This window comes from Melanotaenia boesemani, chromosome 4 (assembly GCF_017639745.1).
Source record: "Melanotaenia boesemani isolate fMelBoe1 chromosome 4, fMelBoe1.pri, whole genome shotgun sequence".
Lineage (NCBI taxonomy): Eukaryota > Metazoa > Chordata > Actinopteri > Atheriniformes > Melanotaeniidae > Melanotaenia > Melanotaenia boesemani.
The window spans coordinates 19,694,819-19,712,583 of record NC_055685.1 but is presented as its reverse complement, the minus strand read 5'-3'; the positions used below and the strand labels follow the sequence as shown (position 1 = coordinate 19,712,583).

Here is a 17,765-nt window from a genome sequence, read left to right as displayed (position 1 = left end):
GATCAACATGGGTGTGCACAAGAGCTGTACGTAGGAGCGTGTCTGTGTGTGTGCGACTCAAAGACTTAGAGGGAACAACACATGGAAAAACAAATGACTTAACTTCATCTCTGTGCCTCAGAGAATGAAGGGATGGACCAATATTACGCGAAAGCAGATAAACAGAGGTCATTTGGTGTTTCCTAGCACACACACATTTACACCCACACACACACACACCCACACACAGTGGCGCCATAGTAAATATCTCAGTACCTGGACATCTATACAGCTTCCTTGCCTGTGCAATGTCTCCCTTGCTGAGTCTAGTGCGCTGGCCAATAGCAGGCCGGACCCCGTTTTCATCTCTGGATGGAAGGATGGTATCGAGGAACATCCCACTTAAGGGAGAAAAGTGCAACAAAACTTATTTTCAAAGAAAAGACTGAATTTCAAACAGTGAACCATTTTATAAATACCAATCACCTCATCAATATTTGGTTTTCTCCAACACCACTGGATCTAACTGTACAAAAACACAAGCTTAAGAAAGCAGGTATGGCTCAGATTTTAAAAAGTGTTTTAATCTATGCCATACCTGCTTTCTTAAGCTTGTGTTTTGTATTGTTTTGTGTTTAGATCCAAAATTATGTCTAGAGGAGGACTCAATAAATGGCAATAAGGCATCGCAAGCATGAATGTATATATATATATATATATATATATGTATATCAACAGCATCATTATCAAATCTTGCTTCAGTGTGACAGCTGCTCAGCATTTCTTATATTCTGTTGTCAGGCATTTTATATCTCTAAAAATTAAATGCACAATCTGCCAAGTCTAAAGATGTTATAATTCATGATTTATTTCTCTATTGCTGGGTGAGGGCCCATTGTCTCTTGGCAGTAGTACCCACTCTGTTTAACACTACAGCTCATGTTACACTGTAAGAGTGTTTACAACATAGTTCAGTAACAATATTCAACATAACTGAATCCACCTGACATAAGAATATTTGCTTTAAAAAGGAAGATTGCAATATTGAGTTTTAACATGGAGGTTAAAATGAATGAAGACGGTCAGAGATGGATATAGCCATCAGTTCCAACCACACCTGATAAATGACAATTTCAGCATAGAACACTCAGCATCACTGTTTCCAAACACTGAAGAGCAGATGAAGAGAATTATGTTTGAAAAAAATCCCTCTGAGCACATGATGACCTTGAAAGTTCAGCAGAGAAGATGTAGCCTCAGGTTACCGTGAGAAGGTGTTCCTGGCGTAGTGCATGATGCTGTCAAAATCATATGGCTCCCCAAGTGAGTTCACCTCCCCTGGCTCCATCTTGAGGAAGTTGTACTCCTGGCCTGGATACCAGATATTGCATGAACACACACATATTTTTTTTAGTTAAACTGATACAGCAGTATTTTAGGATTTAGCTTCATTACAGATAATAATAATGACAATTATAATAGTAATGCATTTTTTTTTACATAGTGCTTTTTAAGAACTCAAAGATGGTTAACAAGATAAAACAAGAGAACAAAAGAAGCAAATAAATTGTGTCTTTGATAAAGAAAAGACACACCAAGTAATCAACACAAACAAAGTTTAAATAAAATGTTTATGTGATAAAAGCTGAGCAAAAATGGTGAGTTTTTAGTTGGGATTTGAAGGGCATTGACAAAGTAGCAGAAGCTGAATAGGGTTAAAAGGGTTAATTTGCTTCTAAAAAAAACATGGCTCATCTCTGACATGCTGCAGTGCAATTTGATGAAACACTATTCAAACTGCACCATGGTGCAGAGAACTGTGTTGAGGAGAAGCGACATACAGCAGAGACAATCGTTTAGGTGACTTCACAGTCATTAAAAATCCCATTCACACTTACTCAAACCCAGACATGAGTGAGAAATTGGAGGTGTGCACACAGTCTGTGCGAATGTGATCACCTGTCTATAGATAGAAAGCAACCTGAATGATTCTAAGAGGTATCCAGGTGTCTCCTGAGTAATGAGTCTCACCTGGCTGAATGTTATCCCGGATTATGGTCACATGATCATCACGGTCAGGTCGCGTGTGTTCATGCCAGAAGCCTATGACGTGGCCCAGTTCATGAACCACAATGCCAAACTTGTCACAGTTCTTTCCTATGGAGATGGCCTGGGGTCCATTGCCACGACGACCCACATAGGAACAGCACCTAATGAGGAAAGTAGGAAGGTGATAGAAGAACCAATTAACACACACACATACACACATACACACAGTTTTTCCAGGATTTCCTGCCCTGTACAACATCCACCAGAGGAACAGAGCTTGGATTTATTTACATACAACTCTATGATAATGCTGCGGTTTCATAACCCAGCACGAATAAGCAGTGAGAATTCACATCACACCGCACACACACACACACATTCATTCTCTTTTCTGGTTAGCAGAGACATCGGTGCCAGGCTTACAAATCTGATTAAAGTTATCCAGAGAGCTGGTTGCATGGAAAGGATCAAGAGTCATTGAATGAGATGAAGTCTTTTCTTGCAGAATTTGCTACATCAGCATCAGTAACTTCTCTTTCTCCTTCCCTCGCTCTACATCTTTCACACACCCACATACATATTCTATATACACATTTCTTCACTTTGTGTCTCATTCAGTCTGTTACTTTAAGAAACAGTGTACGTTCAAGGTGCAGGATATCCACTCATCAGATTGCAGTAATAAAAATAAATAAAAACCTGTAATGCAGCCAACCTATCACAGCACATGACATATGACATCACTAGTTAACATGCAAATCTTTGAATACCTAAATGGCTTGTAATATTAGCTTTGAAAAATGTCAAACTATTTTAAAATTACCACACAATTAGTCCATACAAATGTATAAGTACAAGCTGATCTTTTCCCTTTAAGAAGGTGGTGATTGCATATAAACTGCTTGTCACATAGCTCTTTATAGAAGTGAACATGACCGAGTAGAGACAAAGCAAATGAGGAAAAAAAAGCATGAGGAAAAACTTGGTGAAATTACTCTTCATCACCCATTAATTACTTCACCAGTGCTCAAATAACTGTTCAGTGTTTCACAGTTTAATGGTTTTTAGTGTCTCAAAAGTTCGGATAAAATCCTGGATGATACAAAGTTAGACTACTGTCTTTCTGCCCTTTTCATCTCTGCAGTTTTAATCCAAACAATAAATGCTAGCTACCAGCTATAAGCCAGGCTGAATTAACCATGTTACAGCCCCATCACCATCAGGTGACTCCAATTATCATAGATTTACTGTAGCTTTTTTTCCACCAGGTCTGAAACATATTTTCAGCACATCAACACTATTTGTAAAAGATATGACTCTAAACAATTGGAAAAAGTTTGCATTTGATGCCATATATGTACTGTATTGGTTGTGCTGCATGTACTACAGTGATTCAGTTTAAGTAGTATGGAGTGAAATCTTCCTTTTCTAAATTGACAAACAATGCTCTAGTATCTTATAAAATATGATTGAATTAAAGCTTTATCATTGTATTACACATGCAGGACACATAAAGTCTAAATTTTGTGAAAATGGGAGCATTTCAAGGTCCTGATGAAAAGCTTCAATGTTTGGTTTTGTGGAGCAGCAAAAAATACAGCAACTTATTGGAGTTATTATTCTAATTCACTTTTAATACTTATGCTAACAAAACCTGGACCTGGAGAGTATATACTCTCTGTTGCATGTTTATTCTGTTAGGCTAACTTATAACTGCAACATTAACACCTCACGCTCACACGCAGCTGGATATCTTATCCTTTCACACATCTGCATGACATTGTCTCAGAGCGATAAACCCTAACGTCCTGATCCCAGTCACTCTAAAGCCTCACAACTTAGAACATCCAGTAAGTTAAGTGTCACCACTGTACAAACACACTCTGACCCCACCGTGCTGCCACTCGACAGAACAATGCGCTTCTGCAGAGTATGAACAAAAGAACTGCACGAACATACAAACACTTAAACCAGGCAGTGTGATTGGTGGGATGGGGAAACAGGAGCAGGACAGGAAGGAAGTGGAGCCATTGTTGAGAGACCATATCGTCTCTCACTGTGACAAGGTCACTAGTGAACTCTAGGTACACACACAATCAAGCACACAATTCAAGATATACAAAGAAATCAGCTGCACTCACCCACAGGGTCTGTAGGTGAAGACTATGTAGCTCTCTTCATCTGTCTTTTCAATGAAAGTCACACATGTTTGTTTCTCCCAGTGACGCATGGCCTGCTTGAACATGGCCCTCTGACTACCTGAAACAAACACAGTGTACATCCTACTTTTACACAATCACACGTTGGTGTGTATTTCACTGCTGCAGGGTGAGGGGCAGCAGTCCTGTGGAGCTGCTTACCAGTGAAGTTTCCTCCGATGACATAAGGAATTACTCCCCCAGGCCATATTCTCTCAGCTCGAGATGTGGCTGCTCGAGGAATACGACTCTTTACAGTCTTAACAGCATTCCCACCTCTCCTAGTTGGGCTTTTTGGACTGGTTGCACCCTTACTGTCATTCTTTGGGTTATAGTCTGAGTGGTGAAAAAAAACATACATGAATAATACATCCTATCACATACGACCTTTTATACTTTGTTCTCAAGTTGTAGATTAATAAAGTCCAAACAGAAATCACTGTGATGGTGCAGTATACTTTATTTATTTATTTATTTTAATCAAGTATGTAATTAAAACAAGTTAATAACATATTTGTGAATGACACGAAAGGTGAAAAGGGTTTGTGAGTATCAGTGTGCTTCAGTAGAATAGGGGTTGTGGGTGGTATAACTTTGCAAACACCAAGAGAAAAGGAGTATGTCACTATTAAAACACATTCCCAAAATGAAACAAAAAGAAATGATAAAAGCATTATACTTTTCTGTAAGGGGTTGTAAAAGTTTCTGTCAATAGTTCTCCAAAGCAATGTTTGTTTCTAAACCTGATTTTATAGGCAAGCTTAAGATGGTTTGTGAGGGAGCATATTAGTAATAGTTCACGAATGGGACTGGTTGGCCAGCTCACCTCACCTCCATCTTCCTCTCCAAGGGTCACTTGTCAAGAGCTACAGTCATTTGTTGCATTGTGTTAAATTAACTGAATATATATATTTAAACACTGCTTTTGATAAATATTATGTTTAGACTGAGGGCAGACTGGCGACGACATCAGAACTTCGAACACAGAATGTTATGCAAAGAATATTGACTGGAGCAAAACTCCACACAATATACAAAATCTTGGTTGTAGTTTTAATGTTTAAAACAAACAAACAAACAAAAATGCACCTTTAAAGGTCAATAAACGTTTCGACATAGAATATATTTGCCTTTAAATAATTGTTTGTCTTTATAAAAAGAAATCTGAAAAAAACACAAGCAATATAATCATTTTCTATTACGTGAACAAATAAATAATAAAATTCTTAAAAGATAAAAGATGTCTTGCATAAGTAAAGAGTTACTTAAATCAGTTAATTAAAAATCCTGTTTGAGAAGTTTAAAGACTGAATGTTTTCTCCTGTCAACATGTAATTTCAGTTATATAAATTATAACTAAATTATGTTAGAAAAGCTGTTTTGTTCTCCATCTTCCCACAATGCACAAATCATTGCAATGCAGTATAGTTACAGTAATGAAGGAGATACATGCAGTTTCTGTCTTTGACAAAATGTACAATTTTTTTTTCTAAACAAAATTTAAAAAGTGGTTCATTTTAGATTGCTTACCAAAGCCAAATCTGCGTATTCTTTCCAGCAGCAGGTATAACGATCCTCTCTTCACAGTTTCATGTTCCCCCACACCACCTGATATAAAATAGAGCCAAAACATTAAAACACAAACAATGTATGATAAATTCTGGTACTCACAAGGGGCTTTCTGTCTACTTCCTTCCTATTCAATCTGTTTTACTGCAGCTGAGAAAAAAACAGCTTGACTTTTAAAGAGTGTGAGTGATTTGTTGAGTCCACCCACCTGATGTGTGACCCTGCCGAGAGTGTGCATGCATAAGTGCATGTTGTCTCAGATCTATTGTTCTATCAATCTGGAACATGTTCAGGTCCTCTTCATCTAAAGCAATGTCACCCCAAAATACAGCTGGAAGTAAAAGAGAAAAAAAAGATGATCATAAAAATAATCAACAGCATTTTTAGCTGCTGTGTCATTACATGTTTCTTTGAAACCATGTAATGGAAAAAGCTTAATTATTAATTAATTCATTAATTAATTTTTATTGCTTATTGTTCAGTGATATGGGTATGTATGCCTTTATGTTGTTGATGTAGCTACAGTATATCCTCTCCCAGTTTCTCCCAGTGGAGACTAATCAAGATACTTTGAAACAACATAATTATTACTGCAACAATAAAAACATAGCATTCAGTCAAGGAACTGACTGGAAAAAAGCTTAGCAGGAGAAATTGTGATTTGCTTGCATTACATTCAGGTTAAACATAAGAACTTTAAACACTCTTGTATTTAGCCATTTATTTATTTTTGGGTTTCAGGTAACCTGAAGTGTCAGGCTGTTTATTATACAGAGCTATCTATAGTAGGAGGTTCAGTGTTTTGATTGGAAAAGGGTAGGTAATATAAAAAAAATGCTTGGAAGGTGAGGAGATGGTGTATTTTTCTATTACCTTCTATTGCAACTTATCTTCAACCAGTCAAGTAAACAAAATAGTACAAGCAGATTCAGTCAGTGAACTCCCCACCGACTAGTTAGAACTTAAGAAGCCTTGTTGACGAGGGGTGAAACATTCTTGAGAACCAAGAAAAGACTAGTTGACTTCAAACTTTTAAGATTCAGTCCATGAATAAGAGCTGCCTTTGCTATCTGATACACCTAAAATCTGTCTGCAGTTTTCATTGATTGATTCAAACATTTGTGTTTTGGCCATAAACTGGAAATTCATTTCACAAATCTCAGAAGTATTCATATGTGTTGCACTATATGGTAAGCATGGATCCTGGTGAAACCTCCTGTGTTGAGACAAAGGCTGCTTGAAACACTCTGGCAGATGTTTATGTGTCTGTCTTTCTGCATGCAGTTGATGACAGGGAGACAAATTCACCAGTATGCTAGATACAGTCATGAAGCTTCACAGCTGTGTAGCTGAGATCCAACAAGGTGATTCAAAAATATGTCATGTCCTGTCATGTACATATGTCATATGTAGTGTTACTGAGTAAATTCTGTCAACACTGTCAAAAAAAAAAAAAAAAAAAAAAAAAGAGAGAGAGAGAGAGAGAACTTGAAAAAGTGAAGTATCCAGCTGCAAAGCTTTTTGTGTAAAGTCAACTAAGAGGTTCGGGTGGTCTTAAATATTAAACTTAAAAAAGTGTATCACATTTTGTACAGTTGTTTTATCTGAAATGTAAAGTTGTTAAGCCCTTGGTAAAAGTGTTTCAGTGTTGTACTTTTGTTTGTAAATGTAAACATGGTTTCTATGATGTAACTGTTCATCAGAACAATGTAAAAGTGTTTCACTCAATGAAATATTGTTTTGCACTTCCAGACCACCGTAAATTTAGGATAGATATTCAGGTCTACATCTGTCTTTGAGCTGACAAATTTCATGCTGTTAGGTTGAAATTATATGAAAAAAATCAAGGTAACTTGTAACTTAATGAGTGAGGAAATCGGAAAATTCTCAAGGTTGTCCAACATAATATTTTGATTTAAATTTACACTCTTTACAATAAGTTGGCACCAAAGATTTTTTTAGTTTATTGAAAAAAACTCTTTAAACCTGGTTGCATTTTACTTTGAGTTACCCCCATAGGTTCACACAGCACCCAAACCCTTTGTTAAGTTTACTTTTAAAAGCTTTGCAGGTAGTTGTCTTTCTTTTTTTTAAGTTCACTGAACTTTTTTAACAACTTTTTTTTTTTACAACAAGAAACAAGGAGGGGCTGTGGGCCAACGATCCCTTCCCATTTTATTTCCTTGTCTCACATTTTTTGCAATGTATTTGTAAATCCCCCCTATAAAGTATTTCTGTCTGGTGTTTATTACTTTTTCTAACATGAGTATGACTCAAGAAATCAGCTGATATGATCTAATGGAAAGATGTCTTTGGTGCATCTTTTATTTTAAAAGAAGTGCAGTCGAGTGGAGCAAGCTATGTTAGCCAGTTCATGCTGATTAATATGCAAGGGCTGTTTTCTCAATTTGTTGTATGTAATGTCCTTTTCATGTCCCAATTGATTTGTAAACCATGATGATTATATAAATATGTTAAAAAAAACACATCTAAATATCAAGACAGAGACTAATTTGACCAGCAGGTTGACTCTACGTGGGATAAGTCAAAAAGTGGCACTTGTCTTTTTTACTGATCTACTTTTTACTGTTATCTTAAGTGGGGTTTTCACCATCTAACTACTGAACTGGAGCAACTTAGTAGCCCAGATAATTAGGATGTGAGTGCTCCAGGTGTGAATTTGTGTTTCTATCTGTGTTATCAGGTGATTCCTCAAAAAAAGCCATTCAGGGTTGGATATGTGAGCTTTGACCTAAACTGACCCACTAACACATCTGGTGCAAAGATTCTTCTGATTAGATAAGCGTAATGTACTTTTGTTTGGTGGGGAGAAGCATACAAACTAAGTGTGTCAAGAGTACCAGAAAGTAGCTAAATTAAGGGGCCATCCCCATGGCGCCGAATTGCAGTAAAACTGCAAAAAGATTTTAACAATCCACCCTTTCATCCCCACGAAACCATTGATTAGCCTCCATGAAACCAATCAAGTTTGAAACCAGGTACCAAGGTGGATAGGTTTGAAACCTGTAACGTCTGTGGCCCTGTGAGGACAGCGTAACCGCACAACTGGAGGATATGACGTCACATTCGCCAAACACAACAACAATAATGGTGTCCATGACCAACTGTGTTGTGATGCTGCTCCAGACAGTCCTGGCTTGTGTACAGCTTTAGCACCAAAATGCACTGATTTTACAACACAGTAATGCGCTACTGTACCATCAACAGCAGGAGCAAGCAGACTTGTCATTATCTGTGCAGGCACCACGTCTTGTTCTAGCTCTGGAGTGTTGAAAGTGGAAAACTTTTTAACTTATCTTGCTTTTAATCATTTTAATGTAATTTATTATTTTATTGTATTATTTTATTGTGATTATGTGTTGATGCCTTTTACTATTTCTAAATATCTGTAATGATCTCCCTTGCCTTGCCTTCCTCTTTAATCACCATAGTGCTCCCCACAGCCTTGTAGTATGTACTACTGTGGTTTCATGGGGATGGTAAAGCCTTTCTCCTACTTTTTGCCACCATTTTCACATCTAAAACATCTTCGGTGCTGTGTGGACATAGCCTAAATCATATAGTTAAAAAATTACAACCTCACTGATTCTTTTGGTAGTTAATTTGCTGACTCACAGCAACACTGTCATTGCAGCCGGGAAGTCTGCATAAAGAAATTAAATACCCCTTAAGATCATCATATTTACTAATAAGATGTCAAATTGCGCCATAGATAAACTTTTGTTTGATATTAATCACTGCTTCTCTCTGACACACATACACACAGAGCCACCAGCCCCCCACATTCTTGGTCCGATATCATGCCGTGTGCAAGACTGTTTTTGAAAGTAACACTCTCACTGATGCCCCCTCTTTCCCCCTTTAAGAGTTCTTAAACAACCCTGGCTGGTCAAGCTTCTGACATTTCCCCTTCTCTGTATAAGAATGGAAATTTAAACAGGGCTCATAGTTATTTAGTCAACCTCGATGTAAAAAGATCTCTTTTTAACCAGACTACAAGTTCAGAAATGTAGGACCAGTACCCAGTAATTATTTTTGCTAAGAATAAATTAAGATGAAGTACAAGCGTCTATTTACATTATTTGAGAGCAGGATCTCTAGTTTTTTATGTTTCACTGAGAGGTAAAATGAGTGTACCCACAAAGAGGACTTAATGTCAGTGTCATGTCTGGCACCTAAGTGACTAGGATCTTTGCAACTGGGTTATTTCACAATAATCTGAGACTGAAAACTGAAAATCCAAGAGCAGAGGTTTTGCAAGTACACAAAAGAAGCCTGAGTGCATGGAAAATGTACTAATACTGGTAAGCAAAACATTTTTAACAGTGAATATGAGCATAGAAACAAAGTTTTGAGATGCAACAGAGCATAACTGCATAAAAAAGGGTCTTTTAAGTGTCCCTGACAGGATTTTGAGGGAAAGTGGTACTATATCTGAAAGTATATAAAAAAGTCTAATACTCTGAAACTGAAAAAAAATCTATAGTCTTGATTAAAGATAGTAATATACCTCTATTTTAATATTACTTAAATGTGGAAGCACTGAGAGACAACTACAGCTGATTGGAGGATGATGTTCCAGCACAGTGAATCAAATCAACTTACAAATCTGCCCAGTCAAAACAAACTCCTGGGAAAATGATCAGTTACAGAGAGTGTCACGCACACACACACACACACACACACACACACACACACACACACACACACACACACACACACACACACACACACACACACACACACACACAGATAAGGGTACATGACTAAACACAAACATGGTGCACACCAGAGCAGAACAATGCCCCTGCTGTTTTCTGTGTTTAGAGATGCATCTTTAATCTAACTTCATTAATTATCCACTTTGTAACCACAGACAACAAATTAGTAAGAGAATAAATCAGTTCTGCATTATTGACAACCTAAGAGACTTGGTTCTTGACATGATTCCATTTTGAAGACGCAAAAGTCCTACACAGAAATATCACTTTATATGTATGCTATTTAGTATTTTTAGATCTTTGTCTTACTGTTAGACAGCTCTATCTATGCTTCTTCAAAGCATTTGAAAAAATATCTTGCTTGTCTGAAGCAGGACTTGCTACGCCTGCTTGCTAACCTGTTAGCTTGTTGGTGTTTTGGAGTATGCCTGAAATTTAGCCTTGTTGCTTTGCATATACTGCCTAAATTTGCCTGAACATCAAACATCAATGTTTCTACAAACCAGCAACTCGTTATGCAACAAGATGAAGTAATATACATTAGCAAATTCAATTATTTGCACTCTTGAAAAAAGAACTCCTGTGATCTTTGTGTTGAACCTACAATTAAACTGGAAACAATCATGGGTAGAAAGTGAAGTCAGTGTGAGTAAAAATAATCATTTTAAAAGTAATCTTCCTAAAGGATGTCAGGGGTTTATAGAGATATAATCTATCCAGTGTGGTCTGGGTCTACCTTTAGCATCTTTATTTAGTTGCTTGTGCTTGGCAAGCTTCCCCAAGATGCATCCTGATCAGACAAATAAATTTCCTTTACTGCCTCAATTCAGCTTTAAAAAGCAGCACCTCTGTGCTAAAGCTGACCCAGCAAGTTAGATTTTGGAGCAACCTTGAGTGAAATCCTTGAATGTTAAGGCTCTCATGCTTGGGTGAGTGTTTCCTTTAGTACAACATAATAACCAAAAATAGTCCACAGGACACATAAAAGCAGTTTCAGAAAAGAAGTCAGTGCAAATTTGTACCTGAAAACTGTACAGCTTCTCTTGAGAGATATTAAAAAGGTCTGTGCATCAAACGGCTGAGCTTGAACAAATCACGCAAGAACTAAACAAATGTTTGCCAAGCTTGTATGATCATTTTCAAGAACACTTAAAGGAGCCTATGCTGACAATCCTCCTTTGATCATATACCAAGTGCAGGGTTGGAATACTCATGCTCATTAAATGTTTCTGTTTTTATTTCTACAAAAGTTGAGAAAGCAGCCCAAAGATCTGTTTGTCTGTCATCATTTTTCAGGAATTGCACATGTGCTCAAAGTGAAACTTCTGTGAGTACCAGCTGATTAAGAGTTTTGGTCACTCAGACCAGAAGCCAACAAGGAAACAATGCTTTCGCTGTGTATGGGAAACGTGTGTTTCAAATTTCTCAATTTAAATGTCAGGTCTATGAGCAAGCTGCAAAATGTCATTGGTGGAATACTACAAGAGCTAGACTTACGGTTAAAGATGCGTCTCCTCCTTAATTTGGTAATCGAACTTAACAAAAAATGCCTCATTTTGTGACTCACACATTACAAAACTACCATTTCTAACGAGCATGTTTCTATCACACGTTAATCAGACAAAGCACTCTTGTCCTCATTCGCTCAGCTGTTTTTTTTAATCCATCTCTGAATCTACAGCGTTGCATATCTTCAGCGTCTAACAATGAACCACTAAACAATAACCATCACTAGATGATTAGCTGAGCAAAGTTATTGCTCTCCGCAGGGATTTAAGACACTAATACATTAACAATGGCACTAGAGAGGCTTGCCATTTAGCTAATCAGAATTGCCACTAAAGGAAATGGGGGTCAGGGGGCCATTGTGTTCAACTCCATTCTATTGTTGGAGACAGGCGCAAACCACAGTGACCACTGATTTACACATAACACCAGATTCATAATGGGAGTGTGTGCTGTGTATGACGGTGTGTGATGTGCTTGTTATACAACTGTGAAGATGTTAAAGATTAGGTGCTAAACTAAATAAGAATAAACAAAAGTGATACCACTTATAAATATGAACATTTAGTCTGAGTCAACAGCCAGCAAGGGATAAGATGAGCTCAGCATAAACATGTAAAAAGCTGGGAACAGTAAAAATTTGTATGGGAACATGTATTAACTCTAAAGCACATTAAATAAACCATGTGCAAAAAGTGGACTTTAGAGTTGCTGAGGGGCAGATTTTGTCATGTTTACATAAACCCAGGTATTCTTGTTCAAACCTAGTCTAATTGAATTAAGCTGGTAGCATCTGGCTTTCCAAATGTTATGCCTCTTCTTTTAAAAAAGAAACTGAAAAAGCAATCTATTTCTTTTCCAGAGATCACAGTGAGACATTCCTGCAGCTTGTTTTCTACAGCTAACAGAGTAACCTTTCAAAACATTTAGTCTGCAAGACTTGAAACTTTATAACTCAGAGCCACAAATTTCAACATTGTTGTTAATATAATTATTCCACTGAATTTTCCCACACATTGCTAGCCCAAATCTATTGACACTTGCTCAAATGGGTTTGTGCTAATAAATGTCCTGACAATCACCAACAGGTTCTGTGTTATTACATGAGCAGGTACGACATAGACGTAGGTTTGACTAAAATAAACCAGATTTCTTTGGTGATGTTATGATTAGCATATATCTTGTGTGCTTTTATTACTTCAAAGATGTAAAACAGAGTAATTTGGGCATTTGTTTGTCTAAAAGTTCAAGCAATCATAAAAGTTGACATAAAAGAGGTTTATTTGATTCTGAAAAGGGTGATGTGGGTGTGACTGAACTATTAAATAACAGAAATAACATTGTTACACAAGCATTTATTTTAAGATGTGGTCTGAATAGGCCTGTTTAAGCTATTACGGTATTTCTGACACCAAATTGCAACGTGAGCAACACAATATCTACTGACACTTGCCTCTAATATGTCCTCTCCCAGAATAATGCCATAACAAGCCACAAAGAAAGAGACCAAAACAAAAAGAAACTAAAAACAAAAGCACGCCAGAGTTTTTTACACCTAAAGAAGCAGCCACCTCATGGACAAGTGATCACTGTGAGAGTGCTCATATAAACATAGACTGTATAATCTTGTACTTCTACTGGAAACAAGAGTCCCCTTTCTTCTGTTTCTATTTGTGTGAAACAGTGGTGACAGAAAAAAAATTTTCCTAAAAGTTTTTCAAGAAAAATGAGCAACAACAAGAAGCAGATATGCAAAACAAAGAGAGGTGGGGGAGTGATAGTAAGTTCTGCCCACTGATATGTTTTTTTTTTATCCATAGAGATATTATAAATAGCCTAAAGTCAAGCCAAGGTGTGAGGAGGGGTGAAGACAGTGAGGCAGGGAGTTGCAGCGGAAAGCTATTGATCTAAAACACCCAAGATGCCCCATGAGACCAACATCATGCTGACCAGGGCCTTATTGTTCAACCTTCAGCAGGGGCACTGCAGCAGACACACAAACAAACACACACACACACTCACTCCAGGTACATGTCCAAAGAAATGCACTAAACAAAAACTTGGAGTCACACAGGTCAACTGACAGCCCAGTTTGATGAGATGTGTGTTAACTTGATGAGAGCTTTAAAAACTGAATGACTCACACTTGACACACACAATATATTGGAATGTTAATTTTTACAAGAACAATATAGCATCAAATCAGTTTTTTTCTCTTCTATATCATTGTTGTATCTTAATCTAGTGGCATTATCTCTTCCATTTGACATTTTATAAACTACAGTACAATGCAGTATAGAATTATGCATCGATGGTTATACACTCATGCTGTACTCACTGGGGTGCATCTAACACAAACACACATACTCACAGGGAATACACACATATGCCTCAGTAAGCTCCTCATTAAGCAAATATGAGGTCACATTGTAGGTGGGCTAATGTGCGTGTGCAAGTGCATAAACGTGCATGTACATGTGCCCTTCCACTTGTGTGAAATTCTCACCTTCAATATAATGGTGGCATTGAGCATACTGTACTATCAAAATGAGATATTTTGGCTCTATTTGAGGATTTTCTCCAAAAAGTAATCACTGTGGTGTTGGCCTGACCCACGTTAACTCTTTGGGAGCAACATCATGTGCTGCAGTCAGAGTTTACCACTTGCAGATAGTGTTGAAAACAGTAGTGATGAGGCATGGTTCCAACAATGTAGGCCCAGAAACTGTATATTATAGCATGCTTTCCAGCTGAATGGGCCATTAAGTTAAAGCTCCACCCAAGAATCTTTTCACCATGAAACGCTCAGACCCAACAAATGGAAAAAGTGTGCGGTTTACACTGAACAAAGGCTGTGTTTAACTTGGATTCATAACAGACATTAAAGCCTCTCCTGCATGAGCAGTGTGCTTCAAACAAACTGTTTTTTCCCCACAGTTTAGCTAAATATACCATCTCCTCAACACGTATCGATGTCAGGTGTGGAAGCAGTCTTGTCCAAGCAGTCACATATTTGTTTCCTTTATTTAATGTTTGTGATGTTCTGTCACACTTTGCCAAGCCTGATGAAGATACGCTGAATATTTGCTTGATCCTATATCACTTCAGTTATCAGTTAAAACAAACCTTTTTCTTTTTTTTAAAATAAAACCTTGACATAGCCTTGGTAATACCATCCCACCTGGCTGGCTATTACTTTACATCTTTTTATATTTAATACATGTATGAAGTTAAATTTGCAGCAGATGTCGGCTCATTTTGTTAAACAGGAAACTGCAGCACCAGGCCAATGAAAGAGCAAGGATACAGCAGCAATGCTCAAAAGATTGTGCATGAAGATTCAGATGGAAATAATTTATATCGCCTTTCTAAAACTCTAAATCTGAAACATACTGGGCAGGTAGATAGAACATTATATATATATATATATATATATATATATATATATAATGTATATTATATATTAACATTGATGGGAAAAGAATGGTAAAATTTCACAAATATCTCCCCTGCAACTGTCATGTTAAAAGGAGAATCATAGTCACATTTTAGTATATGTGGCTAAAGTTAGGCAACTACAATATTTGGCTAAGGATGAAAAAATGTTCATAACCTTTCACACACAATGAAATAAATACACAATAAAAACTTGAGTGTTTATTGCTGTTCTGTAACCATGTGTTATTTTCACTTTCTGACATAAAAGTTAGATGTAATGTGCAGCTGCCTGGACAGAACTGAAAGTCTCACACAGCACATTGTAATACGCTGGAACAATAAACTGGATCTTTTATTCTCACTCTCACCCAAAAGAAATACTGTTAAACCAAACTGTCTCCTCTCCCTTGTCCATTGTGGTGCAAACTGAAACTTCAGGCAGCACTTAAACTAAGATGGCCATTTTCAGTTGTCTTTGTGACTACTTCGGACGGAATAACGATGAGCTACTTCACTTTGTAAGATGTTGGAATGTGAAGAGATGGTGGGGTTTGTATCGTCACTGGTCAAAAATGTGCTTTGGTCTAAGTGCAAAAAAGTTCCCACTCCCACACTGCTGGCATGTTTGTAAGGAGCAAAAGCAGTCAGAGAGACAAGGAAATAATCTACTGATCTGTGATATGAAATATGATTACACACGTGTTTTCTGAGTCTTTGTGTAGAAAACTCAACTGAAACCATGATAACTACAAAAAACAGTAAACACAGACAAGCTGAGAGTAGACACTTTGATATTACAGGCCCACACAAAACACACATCCTGTCTATTTTTATAGACTTAAAAATGTAGTCCCAGACACTGACAAAGGTCCACTTTACACCTCTCCACTGACATACTACAATGTATTTCTTTGTGTGTGTGCATGGGTGTGTGTTCATCTACAGACTAAAATAGGCACAGTTTCTTCATGCATGAAAAAAAACAAAACAAAAAAAAAAAAAAACAGATGGTAGAACTGCAGACACACAACTGGATATCTGAAATGACCCAGAAACAAAGCCTTGACTGATCATAAACAAATCCATTTCACAGGTGTGCTCTCAGGTTTTCACCAGTTCTCAAGAAGAAGCTTTCGTTTTCATTTTTTTTCACATATTTATTCATCCTGAATTAAGCAGCACAGGTTTTATTAGGTCATGAGAGTGAAAGAGACCAGACACAATTTTGACTTACAATGTAAAAGATCAACAAAAAAATATCTGATTTTAAAAAATGAACAAAAACATAAAAATAAATGAAGCATCTGGACTACAGTAAGTGACTTTAAGTGTAAATATTCTAATATTAGTGCAAACTAAAAGGAAAGTTCGAGACTTTAAAATAACTAATCACATAAGGAACACTGCAACTAGTAAAGTGAAAAGATAACAGGGAAAGAGATGTTTGGTATGAGGCAAAATAACTTAATATCCTGTGAGACAAACTGGTGTAGCCTTATTATCTGTCTACTGTGACGCTAAGATTTTTCTCCAGCAGGTCATAGGTTTGAGCTGACATTATGATGAGACGCGATAGCTCGGTCTACCAACAGGGTGTCGTAGGTGTACACCCAACAGACCTCTTTGTAAATGATGTGGCACATGAGGGTTATATAACAGAGAACAATGTTATTTTTGTTAGGTTGTTTATTTTATTCTAATTTAAAAAAAAAACAAAAAAAACATCTTACTTAGAGCTTAGTCCAGTTATCATGACATTAGTAGGGAGATAACAGTGAATAAATCCTGTGAATGCATAAAAGATGTTTTTTGTCACACATGTTTTAGACATTCTTTGAATATTATTAATTTTTTTAAGTCAGTAAGGGCTGCTTTCACTCACATTAACACATGTAACTTCATTATGCCATACATAACAATAATTAGATGGAAAACAATGCAAATGATGAAAAAAAAGGAATAAATAACCTAGATATAAGTAAATTTCAATATTTGCTCTTTAACAAAATGCTATAGTGCACATCTATATGAGCTTATGTCCAACAGAAACAAGTTAACAACACTGAGAAAAGGGAATTTATACCTTAGCATAGCATAACTTGTAATGCAACATCTAGTTTATGTTGAAGATATTTGTCAGAAGTAACACCATTACAAATAACATATATCAAGTTTTAATCATTGTGTCAAAAAATGGTGTGATTATAGTGGTCTGAGAGGAGTATCTCTAAACTTCTTTACTAGAGGGAAAACAAAACACCTGCACCAAATAAAGTCCATCAAC

The 17,765-nt window shown here is 36.9% G+C and overlaps 1 protein-coding gene across 3 annotated transcripts in view; it reads right to left on the bottom strand.

Annotated features, from left to right (window-relative positions):
- The window catches only part of tll1 (tolloid-like 1), a 61,750-nt gene that overhangs the window by 24,609 nt on the left and 19,376 nt on the right, over window positions 1-17,765 (bottom strand). For all 3 annotated transcript variants that reach the window (XM_041984244.1, XM_041984245.1, XM_041984243.1), the window contains 7 exons: window positions 6,004-6,126; window positions 5,757-5,834; window positions 4,389-4,562; window positions 4,170-4,287; window positions 2,011-2,189; window positions 1,245-1,350; window positions 256-380 (listed from right to left, as the gene is read on the bottom strand). In XM_041984244.1, coding sequence (XP_041840178.1) covers window positions 256-380; window positions 1,245-1,350; window positions 2,011-2,189; window positions 4,170-4,287; window positions 4,389-4,562; window positions 5,757-5,834; window positions 6,004-6,126 — 903 coding nt within the window. The remainder of the gene's footprint in view (window positions 1-255; window positions 381-1,244; window positions 1,351-2,010; window positions 2,190-4,169; window positions 4,288-4,388; window positions 4,563-5,756; window positions 5,835-6,003; window positions 6,127-17,765) is intronic.